At 47.3% G+C, this 12826-nt stretch overlaps 1 protein-coding gene across 3 annotated transcripts in view; it reads left to right on the top strand.

Moving 5' to 3' along the window:
- The window catches only part of CDK5R2 (cyclin dependent kinase 5 regulatory subunit 2), a 40329-nt gene extending 27739 nt beyond the window's left edge, over positions 1-12590 (top strand). For 2 of the 3 annotated variants that reach the window (XM_083441557.1, XM_083441555.1), the window contains exons 2-3: positions 6635-6785; positions 10035-12590. In XM_083441557.1, coding sequence (XP_083297683.1) covers positions 10403-11350 — 948 coding nt within the window. In that variant the 5' untranslated portion in view covers positions 6635-6785; positions 10035-10402 and the 3' untranslated portion in view covers positions 11351-12590. The remainder of the gene's footprint in view (positions 1-6634; positions 6786-10034) is intronic. The other variant, XM_083441556.1, reaches the window with a different exon arrangement.
- Positions 12591-12826: the final 236 nt, after the last annotated feature.

The raw sequence follows: 12826 nt of genomic DNA, 5'->3' as shown, positions 1-12826 counted from the left end.
CATTCTATTCCGTTAGGTGACCTTGGGCCAGTCACTGCCTCTCAGCCTAACCTGCTTTCCACGGTTGTTGTGATGATAAAATGAGGAGCAGGGATAACCCTGAGCTCCTTGAGGAAAAGGTGGGATATAAAACCACCCAAAACAGGCAGGTCATCCATGCCTAATCCAAAATTATACAGTGTGCAACAACATTGATAGTACTTGCTATAGTAACAGAAGACACATGAAAATGTTCTAGAGTAAAATTAATAACTCACTCTTAATCGCATGACGTAACTAGATCTTTATCACACAAAGCAATTAAGAGTGAGATAAGAAAGGGAAAGCAAAATGGGTAAGATTACTTATCAGATATGCATTTATCTTAATCGGTTTGTCAATCAGAAAACATACATTTGTTGGTGAAGGATATGGAGTCAAAGCACAACAGTCAGAAAGCTAAATAGGTAATTAAAAGGGGGGAAGAAAACATGGACCCTACGATAGCTTCACCTTAAGTATTAGCTGAAGATAAAGCAATGGGTAGTGGGTGAGGTCTTTAGTTCCTTAGTCAGTCATACAATCTTGTCAAACAGATTGATCAAACAGATTAATTTGTGTAGTCCACATGACAGTACCCTCAAAAAACACAAATTTTCATGCTGTCCCTTGTAAATTTGGGTTTACTCAATATAGGGATAAATCAATAAACAGGGGGAGGGGGTCAAGCTTTAAACCACTCCACTGGGGGTAGCAGACAGTTTATTTCTGTGCTTTGGTGTGGGTGGATCAGTTGTTGCTTTCTGCTACTTCCCTTCCATGACCAATACTTCCTCAATGCTTTCATTTCTTTTTTGGCAGAGCTCATGTAACTATTTTTGGTGTGCTCTTGAGTGAAGGTCCCCCTCCCCGTTTGATCGCTCAGATTTGCAAAAAATAGAAAACTGCAAGCAATTTTACAATGGCCTGACTACGTGCTTTTCCACACTTTTTGTATGGGATTTGTTTATTTGAAATGTGTGCAAGCAACTACCTGCATGCATGCCCTGTTGGTACTTAACTGGTGTAACAGACAGAACATATCAGAAGGCTGGGGCAAACACAAAAGGGAACTCCTACTGGTATGAACGGGAAAGACCAAAGTTGTGCCTTATATATAAATTCAAGTACGTGCAGGTTTGGATTACTCCGGTTGAATTCTAATTGAGAAAGCAAGGATTAACAACAAAATAATGCTCAAATGTGGATAAGCCCTGATGGAAACACAGGAACTAATGCTGGTACATTTAGCATAATTGGTGCTTTGAGTAGGCAAGGAGAAAACTGGGAGTGCAGGATAATAAGCAGAGCAGCGTCAGATACTGTGAAGAGTAATAGCCTGGGAGTTGATGTTTTTAGGTGTGCTGACACCACCATTCATTCTCCATCCATAGAGCAGTACTGTGGCATAAGAGAAGCCCTATTGAATCATGCCAATGGTCCATCTTCTCCAGTACTCTGTGTTCACAATGACTATGGAAAGCTCAAAAGAAAACTTGTGTGCAACAGCACTCTCCTCACTTGTGATGCCAGCCACTGGCGTTCATGGGCATACTGCCTACAAGAGTGAAAGCTGGTAGCTGGTAGCCATCAGTAGCGCTGGTAGTGTGGTAAGGCACTTAAATTTTGCAAGGGGGCTAACATGCTGCAGGTGTTTTAATGGTCAGGGATGATGGGAACTGAAGGATATTATGGTAATAATTTCATGGGGAAAGTGCCTAAAGCCATAAAGCCTCATGGACACTAGAGGGCTCCAAAGAGAAAGTAGCAGTTAGTTCAAGCCACTGAAATATCGATAGGGAAGAAAATTAAGCTTTGAAAGTGGACAAATGCTTGAATATATGAAATGAGGTGTGTTTTGGGGGAGTTTTGAAACCCTCAAGCCTCACATCCTGAGTTCCCCCAGTCTTAACCAAATCAGCGTCCCACAAGCTTCTAAGAGCAATACCTATGAAGGCTACAATAAAGTTTGTAATTTTGGAGAGTATATGCATGGATGAAGCAGATTTCCTCTTTCCCCATGCCCCCTCAAAGAGGACTATGCAGTCCTTTGGCATAGTCAATCAATCAATCAATCAAATTTACCTGTTAAAAATAAGCATTCCAAGACATGTTGCCTCTGTCAGTCTAGATAGAATATAATCATTGTGACTAGTAACTGTGCAACTTGACATAGGGGTGGTAGGAGTTAAGCGGATCTTTATCTCGTGGACCACTTTGCTCCTGTGGGTGTCTGCAAGTGGCCTCACATGTGAGGCCAAAGCAAAGGATGTGCAAGTGAGCCACACTCCCCCTTTCACCCTTCTGATGCCTGGTGCAAAGGGATAACTTTCACATCTACATATGCATACATGGAGGGATATATATATCCACAACAAGAGCACATGGATTCTCCCTTCACAAAGTCTCCCTTTGCATGAGACACTGAAAGCAGAGAAAGAAGGTGCATTATTCATTCCAACAGCCTCTGGCTTCCATGTGAGGTGCAAAGAGACTCAGACTTTTTGGTCCTGACAATGTGGAAGGTATTCCCTTAGCTGGAGAAACAAACACCCTTGAAAGCTAATTGTTGGTCACTAGGCAAAGGCTGGGAGACATGGCCTCTGTGCCAACACGCTGTCTCCTCCTGTGTATACTGTATGTTGGCGCTGCAGGCAAGGATTCAATCATCCTCCTCTTGCATCTGAAAGTCTTGCTCCTCCGCTTCATGCTGGTTGCCACCCAGAGGTACAGCTTAGTTGCCTTCCCATTCCCCATGCTCCCTTTTCTTCGAGCTGCCCTTCATAACATACACATCAGTGGCTTCTAGGGCTGAGCACACCAGGGGAAGCACAGAAATAGCTTATCTCTAGGGCTCTGCAGTGCATTTTGCAGATGCTTCTTTCGCTCTGTCTCTGATACACATGCGCACGCGCACACACCCCCCCCTCTACAATTCCAAGCAGGAGCATTGAGGGGGGAAAAAGCCCCAGGGGCATGCTTTTGTGAACCCCCTGGCCTCACCTGGCTTGATCCTCCATACCCACAGGCCTTCCTCACTGGTCCACCCCTCACTGCCCTGTCTTTCTTGTGTAAATTGCAAGCCATGGGGTGACACCAACACTTCTGTGTTTTGTAGCACAGCATACAGCACTCAGCTAAAGCTTCAGAAATGCTAAGCAGCAGCGGTAGTGGAGTGCTTATTCAAACCACTGGCAGAACTCTTCAGATGTCAACTATGAGCTTTATTCTGGTTTACCGCTCCCCCATCTGCCATAGAAGAGCATAAAAGATGGAAGTAAAATCTCCAAAGCAGGGAAGTTGTAAGCAAGCTAAGCACAGAAACTAGGCTAGTGACCAGAAGTGAGTCACCAGTAGCACATGCTGTAAAATCTGGAGAGGATGAGGTGCAACAGCCCTGAAGTGGTAGAATGGACTGTTTCTCTTCAGACTGCAGGAGAGAGAATGTCTGTCTGTCTGTCTGCAATCCCACTGTAGAATGGACTGGGATCATTTTTTGTGCTCTACCACTGACTAAAACAAGGATGGGGAACCTGTGTTGGTGGGTTCCAGGGGTTGTAACAAGCGTAGCAGCACTCTGTGAACATTCCATCAGCAAAAGGTTTTCTGTTTGCAATGGAAAGTTCTCACCTCCTTGCCGCACCATCCAAATATGCTCTGGGGGTTTCCCCAGCCCTTTGCAGCAGATTTGGATAGGGTGTGGGGCATTCACAGGGAGAAGAGAGGGAGGCAAAGTCCCTTTGCACAAGTGGAAATTATTGCACTGACAGAACACATTAGTTGACTACCACCCTGTTATAGGAATGTTAAGGTCTTATATACAGTGGACGCTCGGGCTGCGAACGTGATCCATGCAGGATGCATGTTCGCAACCTGCAGTGGCACATCTGTGCATACACGGGTTGCGATTCGGTGCTTCTGCACATGCGCAAAGCATGATTTAGCGCTTCTGCGCAAGTGTGACCGCCAAAACCCAGAAGTAACCCGTTCCGGTACTTCCTGGTTTCAGCGCATCCGTAACCTGAAAAAATGCAACCTGAAGCGTCTGTAACCCGAGGTATGACTGTATATAAAATAAATGTTCATAACTGTACAAGGCAAACACATACATAAATATATAAACGACATGTCTGGAAACAGTACAGGAAAACAGTCCTAAAGTCATTTTGACACTTTCAGTCACCTCAAATATTTCTCTGCAAGGAGGAAGGAAATGGAAAAGCCTCCCCATTGTCTCTAACCGCCCCTTCTGTGATGTATGTATGATGTATTGGGGGTGGTCTTGAGCTACAGGGGAGGCAATTTCAAATGTCTATATAAGAGTTTGCACACCAATGTTCAGGGTCTCCTCCTCCCTCCTGTGCGTTTGGGGAGCCCCTGTTGCAACAGCTTTAATAAAGATCAGGCTTACTAGCTGCTTTGCTTCTCAATATTCTCTGGTTGGCCTCTGTTATTTTCTCCTACCGATAGAAAACCTACATGAGGACTCTATACGGGCTCTTTGGTAACCCGTAAGGGAAAAGAAGCAGTTTTTTTCTTCTTATAATAGCCGTATCTCTCATCAGCCCTAGCTAGCATGGCCAGTAATCATGGAAGATGGGAGTTGTGGTCCAACAACATCTGGAGGTCCAGTGGGTCTCCATCCCTGGACTAAAGGGCAAGGTTGCTCCAATATCAGGCTACAGTGCTGCAACCAAGAAGTAACTACCATTGAGCTCAATGGGATTTGGGGCTAAGAAAACATGGGAAGGGTTAGAGGGGTGAGTGTGTATGTTAGAAGAACAGTGATTGCTGCGTAGATGCATTGCTTTTATCAATTTAATGTAAGACTTAGGTTTTCCTATGCCTTATTTCAGAAAACAACTATGTGCTGGGCAACCTGACAAAACCACAAAAACAGAGGCAACATTACTTTATTGCACCCAAGGCACAAGACACAGGCATTTGCATTCCCTTTGAAATGGTTAGTTAAGACTAGGGAAGGACAAGGATCTGATAACAGTTTCAGACAGAGCTCATATGCAAACAGCATTTTATTGATGTCATTCACTTCCAGCTCAGACAACTCCCCCCTCCCCAGTCTTCCCAATTACCCTGTAGGGAATGCCACTTTTTTCTTGCCAGGGTCTCAAGAGGTGCAATTTTTCATGTCACAAAGTAGCAGCAGCATGACTGTCTGAGAAAAAAAGCAGCACCTGTTGAATGCAGCTTTTAAAGGCACAAGAGGCCCTGCCAAGAAATGATAGGGCAATCTTATCCCTGGTAAAGTGAAATGTAAATCAAGAAAGCAAACACCATAATAAATCTAGTAAGTCTTCAGGGAACTGCAAGGAACTTTTGTGTGTCTGCTGTGTGCCATTGGCTGACATAAACTCAGAACAAAAAAACCCAAACATTTGGTTTGATGAAGCCCACTCAAAAAACACGAATAGTCTTTAATTTGTGTGGTTTAGAAACCTAACTGGTGATCGTTTCCTTGATTCAAATTGTGTGTGATCTTGTATTTGGAGTGCAATTAGAAGTCTTTGCTCATTTACTTAGCAGTAAATCCTGCTGATTTCAATGGAGCTTCAAAGTAAGTAGAAACAGAATTACAGTGTGATGGAAAACACCTGTGAAAGCATGAAAAACACTAGAGCAGGAGAAATTGTGTCTGGAATAATTGGTGATGGAGAGAGTTGTCAGCATGCTTATACATGAATTATTCTGGTGCTTCTGAAGAAGGGAGAAAAGAACTCCCAGTCCCAGCAGTGGCAGTGAGCTGGATAAGTTTCCTGAAGCAAGAACCTCTAGGCATAGGCCTTGTTAAAAGAGCAGATCTAGATGTCAGGGTGAAGGTCTGCCTGCCTTCTCCCTAATTTGTAGGAATCTCATGTGTTTGTGTAGCAAACTACCATGTGAATAAAATTCGAAATAGTACAGTTCAGACAAAGGCCTACCGCCACTGCTCTTTGTGAGAAGTGGGGTGAAGGTGGGGTGACGGAATGGCTCTACAATGTGAAGTGTTGTCTGAGGCACTTGACTGTGAATTGAGTAATATCTGTAGTAAATGAACACTTTTCCTTTTCTTGTGTCAGGGGGCCTTCTCTGGGTCATCCAGTGAGGCCACAACCCCTCCTCATCCAAGGCTCTCCTACAAATTCCTTTCCTCTTTTTGTTGCTAACTTTATCATAAGATCTGAGCTGTTCCATCTTGTTTTTCTCAGCCAACAAAACATGCTAACATATTCTTTTAACCAGTTTAAACCGGTTCAAGACTTAGTACATTTAGTATTCGCCTAAAGTGCTTTACTTCAGGACCGTCTCTGGTTTATGAAGAATGAGTTAGAATATTTGTATACTCTCCTGCCCCCCCCCCCAGTAATTCACTTATTCTGATGTTGATCCCAAGGATACATGGTGTAAAGTACGTACAATTATATTATTTATTATCAAGCTGGTGTAGGAGTGTGCTCTTTTTAAAACTCTCACAGCACTTTTAATCAGATGGGTTTCATTTATCTGGTTAAGATTAGTTTTGAGAAGCTCAAAGGTGCATATGCACTCACACCAACCTATGTAGGTCCAATGAAGAGTAAAATAACATACCCTTTGCATTTCATTTGTCTCATGATAGGTCCTTTTGTACAGTAATGCATAGGTGCCATGATCTCGGGAGTCTCCCTGAATCTGAAGCTGATAAGACAGACCACCGTGAAACATCTCAGCCTGTGAAATGGGAATGATTACCATCTACTTCCTTCTTACCATGTTCTCCAGCAAAAGAGGTAAAGAAACTGCTGTACTCATGTAAACAGCATAGATGGATAGAGTGATAATTCTGTTACTTGGATTGATGAATCCCAGACTTGTATGTTGTTTCTCAGAAATTGCTTGTTGAGCAAATATTAACAAATATCCTTAGGGTATGCAGTGGAACAGACATCCAAGTACAATATGAGTGTGAACACTATAGACCTTAGCCTCAGTTAAAGCCACTGAGAAGGTAAAGCATAGGATAAACACACAAGGCAGGCCAAAACATGTTGTCAGGTCATCAGCAAACACCCTTTTGCTGTTGTGCAAGGGCCTGGCACTGTGCAAGTATCTACCACAGTCATTACAGCTGCTTCGCTGCAGGGTGAGCAAGACACATCCGAATGTCTTCCTGCCACAGCCATTGGTGGGCAATCTTGACTGGAGATCAACATGGGACTTTGAGCTTGTTGGCCTTGCCGGACCTCTCAGCAGCTTTTGGTACTCTTGACCCCTAAATCTTTGTGCAATCCTTTGGTAGATTGGAAAGTTCAGGGATTGATTTCCACTGCAGTTCTACTCCTTCCTATCTGGGTATATTTGGATGTAGCCCTCCAGGCTTTACTGTATGGCCCCCAGGACTTTTCACAAGCCACACCCATTCCCCAGGCTACACAGATCAACAGCCCTGCTCTGTGACCTTCTCAATAATAATAATAATAATAATAATAATAATAATAATAATAAATTTTATTTATACCCCGCCCTCCCCAGCCAAAGCTGGGCTCAGGGCGGCTGACAACAATCAAAACAATCCAACATTCTCAGGCATTTTTGCCTGGCTGAAATGCATCTTTGAACTGTGATACCACTTCTGGCTTATCTGGTGTGTGTGTGAGGTGGTGGTGGTGGGTATTATTATAATAATAATTATTATTAGTAGCAGTAGTAATAGTAGTAGTATACTGTCCTATATCTGTAGGTCTCAGGGCAGTTACAACATAAAACCACAATTTTGTATGTGTGTACAGTGGTATCTTGGTTCTCAAATGCCTTGGTACTCAAACAAGTTGGAACCCAAACACTGCAAATCTGGAAGTAAGTGTTTCGGTTTGCGAACATTTTTTGGAAGCCAAACATGCTCCATTTTGAGTGTTACACTTCCAATTTGAGTGCCACACTTCCATTTTGAGTGTTATGCTTCCGATTTGAGTGCCACACTTCTGTTTTGAGTGTTACACTGAGGTCTGTCTGTTTTTGCTATTTATTTTGTGTGTTTGTTTTTGCAGCTTTTTTGTGTGACTGTGTGGAACCCAGTTCAGCTACTGATTGATTGATTGTGTGACTGCAGTACATTATTTATTGCTTTCATTTTATGGATCAATGGTCTTGTTAGACAGTAAAATTCATGTTAAATTGCTGTTTTAGGGGTTGTTTTTAAAAGTCTGGAACGGATTAATCCATTTTGCATTACTCTCTATGGGAAAGCGCACCTTGGTTTTGGAATGCTTTGGTTTTGGAACGGACTTCCGGAACGGATTAAGTTTGAGAACCAAGGTACCACTGTATGTGGAAACTTCTGCCTTTTGCTCCTCCCACTTTTGTTCTGTCCACGCCCACCACTGAAATGCTGACCTTTGAAGGTAGCCCATGAGCTAATGTGACCCTTGGACTGAAAAAGGGTATCTCACCCCTGATTTAAAGAGTGGCTTCTGCTTAACCCCCTTGGATTTTTATTATAAAGAGTCCTGCAAGGGTCTATATGATTGACATGAATAGATAGTCCAACATTTGGGAAGTGCCATCAATGGCATACAGCTTTTCTTTCTCAGCCAATTCAGGTGCAACATTGGTTCTTCTGAATTCCTGTTGAGAGGCAGACTTGGGGTTCATTGAAATTGAACCCGCACACCATTGCTGTGGTTGGGCAACTTTGGCGACCTTGGGGAGGTCAGAATATCGCCTCTGGACACAATAGCATTCCTCTTGTGTTAGATTTCACAGTTTTGCCGTCTTCCTGAACCCAGCCCTGCTCTTCGAGGCTGCCAATATTCATGCATTGTCTACTGTATAGTCTTCTATGTGGGCCTCACCTTGGCGACAGTTTGGAAGCTTCAGTAAGTGCAGACTGCAGGTGCCAGTCAGATCATGATAGGGATGGAATCAATCATGATAGGGGCTGGGTGGAAAGTTTGTATGATACCCATTTTGGCTAATCTGTACTGACTTCTGGTCTCAGTGCAAGGTACTAGGCCTTGTATTCTTTAGGACAGGTGTGGAGCACCCTGGCCATTGGGTATGCTTACTGGGGCTGATAGGAGCTGTATTTAAGCAACACATGGAGGGCCAAAGATTCCCCACACCTGTTTTAGGAAATGTCTTCTAAGCCAGGGTAGTCAACCATTTTCTCATGAAGGCCTTATTATTATTTATTTATTAAAATTAAATTACTATACTGCCCTTCATCTGAAGGTCACAGGGTGGTTCACAACATAAAAATACAAAATGAGAACACAAAATACATAATAAAAACAAACATTTTCACCTGGCACCTAAAGATATGTAATGAAGGCACCAGGCAAGCCTCCCTGGGGAGAGCATTCCACAAGTGGGGAGCCACTGCAGGAAAGGCCCATTACTGGACCTCTCGTGGGTAATCTCCAGGGGTAACCTTTAGGGGCCACATGCTGACTGTGGGCCCAGCTGAAGCCAATCATGGGTGTGTGGGTGACATCACACCTTCTTCTCTTTTTGCCTCCCACTCTGTCTTCCTTGCTGCCCAGCTGGCTGCTGGCCAAGGGACAACTTGCTGTTGCCAGAGGCCTGAACTTATCACTTGCATAAAGGTTTTGAAATTGGGGACACATGGAAGCCCTCTGGCCACAAGTTGCCAACCTCAGACCTAAGAGATACAAAGCATCAACTTGAAGCCGTTAATGGAGGGGTAAGGAAAAGAGACAGACTAATAGTTCTTCTCCTAATAGGGAGACACCAGGATTTATATCCGCCTGTAAAACACACTCCTGACAGGAAACCTACTTGCTGATCAAACCTGCATAGGAACAAGTAGGTGCTCAGGGACAAGGTACTCTGCACATGCTCCGCTGGCTCAGATTAACTCTGGCAGGGAGGAACTGTGGGGGAAACAAGCTCGCTCTTTTGTTGTTGTTGTTCGGAAGCCCCCCTCCCCTCCCCAATATTATTTCTCTTGAATTTTGGGATCCGGGAAGTGCAGCTGTTCTTACCATCATCACAAGGATCTCTCTCTCTCTCATCCTCAGCGGGAAAGGAAGGCACCTGGGGGTCGATGCCTCGCGGCGATTGGCTGAGGGGCGGGGGAGCCGCGACACGGGATTGGCTGCTCGGGGAGAGGCCGGGCGGGGCGCGGCGGGGCTAATGCGGCAGCCAGTGCGGAGAGGGGAGCTGCTGAGCGCCGGTTGACCCGAGTCCTCGTCCGTCCTGGCGCGCTTCACTGCGGCTCCTCGAGGTTTCTCCGCAAGCTCCGACTCAGGGCGCCGGCGCAGCTGCTGCGTCCCGCCCCAGCCCATGGCCGGTGCGCCGGGCGCGCCTGGGCAGCAGCTGTAAGCGCTCGGGCGGCGGAGCAAAGGCGCCAAGCAGCCGCTGGCTCGCAGCAGCAGCAGCAGCCAAGATGGGGACGGTGCTGTCGCTCTCGCCCAGCGCGCCGGGGAAGGGCGGCGGCGTCCTGGCCGAGAAGGCGGCCGCGGGCCGGGCGCACGGCAAGGGCGAGAGCCGCCTGAAGCGGCCGGGCGTGCTGATCTCGGCGCTCACCTGGAAGCGCCTGGTGGCCGCCTCGGCCAAGAAGAAGAAGAACGCCAAGAAGGTGACGCCCAAGCCGGGCTCCGCGGGCGCGCCCGACCCCTTGGTGCAGCAGCGCAACCGCGAGAACGCGCGCAAGTCCCAGCCCGACGGCGCCAAGCAGGGGCCCTTGGCTGTGCCGGTGCCCACCGTGCCCGCCTCCGCCCAGGAGGGCGGCAAGCAGCCGCCGCCGCCGCCTCCCCCGCCGCTGCCCGGCAACCGCGCCGCCTCCGCCGCCGCCCCCGGCTCCCCGCGGCGGGTGATCGTGCAGGCTTCGACGGGCGAGCTGCTCCGCTGCCTGGGGGACTTCGTGTGCCGCCGCTGCTACCGCCTCAAGGAGCTGAGTCCCGGCGAGGTCATCGGCTGGTTCCGCAGCGTGGACCGCTCGCTGCTGCTGCAGGGCTGGCAGGACCAGGGCTTCATCACGCCGGCCAACCTGGTCTTCGTGTACCTGCTGTGCCGCGAGGCGCTGCAGGGCGACCAGGTGGGCAGCCAGGCCGAGCTGCAGGCCTCCTTTCTCACCTGCCTCTACCTGGCCTACTCCTACATGGGCAACGAGATCTCCTACCCGCTCAAGCCCTTTCTGGTGGAGGGCGACAAGGAGCGCTTTTGGGACCGCTGCCTCGCGATCATCCAGGGCCTGAGCGCCAAGATGCTGCAGATCAACGCCGACCCGCACTTCTTCACGCAGGTCTTCCAGGACCTCAAGAACGAGAGCGAGGGTGCGCCGACAAAGGACTCCGGCTCCAACAAACACTGGACTATAAGCCTGGACCGCTAGGAGAGCCCCGACCACCCCCCACCCGACCCCCCGCCATCTCCTCCCTCCACCTTTCCGGACGCACTGCTCCTGGTTCTCTCTCTCTTCTCCCCTCCCAAGCTCTTCTCAGCCAGGATTTCACAGGGGCAGGAAAACTCTGGGGAGTTTTGGGATTGGGGAGTTGCTAGGGACATATCCTTTCCCCACCCCATAGTACAGGGTGGAGTGCTGCTCTCCATGAGCCAGTCAGGCTTTTTTGGGGTGGGTGGGTGGGTGAGGACCTGCTGGAGTCCAGTCTTTCCACCCTCCATCTTGTGGGCCACACCCAAAATTACATCAGCCCCTTCCCACAACTGCAGCACCTGAATATTGGGGGATGGGGATGGTGTCTGACCCATGATGTACTGTTGCCTTCTGGCTAGGAGGAGAACTTGCCCCTTCTCTATTACCTTGTCCCAGCCGGGTGCACTTCAGGCCCTGTGGGTGCATCCCGGGAGGGAGGGGCTGTTCTTCCCCTCCTCTTCCTTCCAAATGGGGAGAATTCCTAGACTAATGGGTCAACCTTAGGCATTACGTATTGACAAAGTTCTGCCTTTTGCAGGAAAAAGCAGCTGCTGTGACCTCACCTGTGGAAGCCCCACCAGTGTATCCATGGTTTTGGATCTCTTTGCTGCTACTGTGAATCACAGTACAGCCCAGAGCATTCCGTCTTGTATTTTACTTTTACTTTTCCAGTGAAGCAATTCCTGCATGTTTTTTGCCCTTTCCTGCTGTTTGATGGCTCTGCCATAGTGGTTGTTCTACAAAGTAGATGATGGTTATATACTACTGCTGTCCACCTCTGCAAAGTCAAATGCCTTTCATCATTTCTTTCCCTCCTTCATCGCAGTGGTGGGGATGGGGATGGGGGAGAGTGAGGTGTGTGTATCTGCTTCCAACACTGAAAGGAAGTGCTGGGGAAGCTGTGCTGCTATCCTTCAATGGCCCTTATTTGACCCATTCTCTCCCTGCCTCCTCCTTTCCCCCACCCAGTCCCCTCCCATCTGAAGCAGAGGCTAGGAGCTGTCCAGGGTGCTAGCCTCTTAGACCGACATACATTTGCACATTCTCGAAGCTGAAAACAAGCTGTCTCATGGTGTTTGAATGTAACAGAACAATGTTTGACTTACAGGATGTCTGTGCCAATGTTGCTCAAATGTACAATAACATATTGTTTTATATTGTATATTTAAAAGAGATAAAAATAATGAGTCAAAGCGGAGCTTTGGAATCCTTTGATCATTCAGAACCGCAGATGTATGGGAAGAGGAATGCAGAATGCATTGGGACTGGCAAAGAAGGGAGGAGGGAAGAAAAGGATCGCAATTTGTGTTGGGGGGGTTTACGGTCAGCATCAATGGTGCATTAGCCCTTGGCTGATGATTTCCTAAATGGCTGTGTTGGCAGGAGATCCCAGACTTGCTAATGGGAATTGATATCGAACTGCAGTTCATCTTA

The sequence above is a fragment of the Podarcis tiliguerta genome, assembly GCF_965153285.1.
Source record: "Podarcis tiliguerta genome assembly, chromosome: 1".
NCBI lineage: Eukaryota > Metazoa > Chordata > Lepidosauria > Squamata > Lacertidae > Podarcis > Podarcis tiliguerta.
This window is presented reverse-complemented; position numbering and strand designations above follow the sequence as displayed.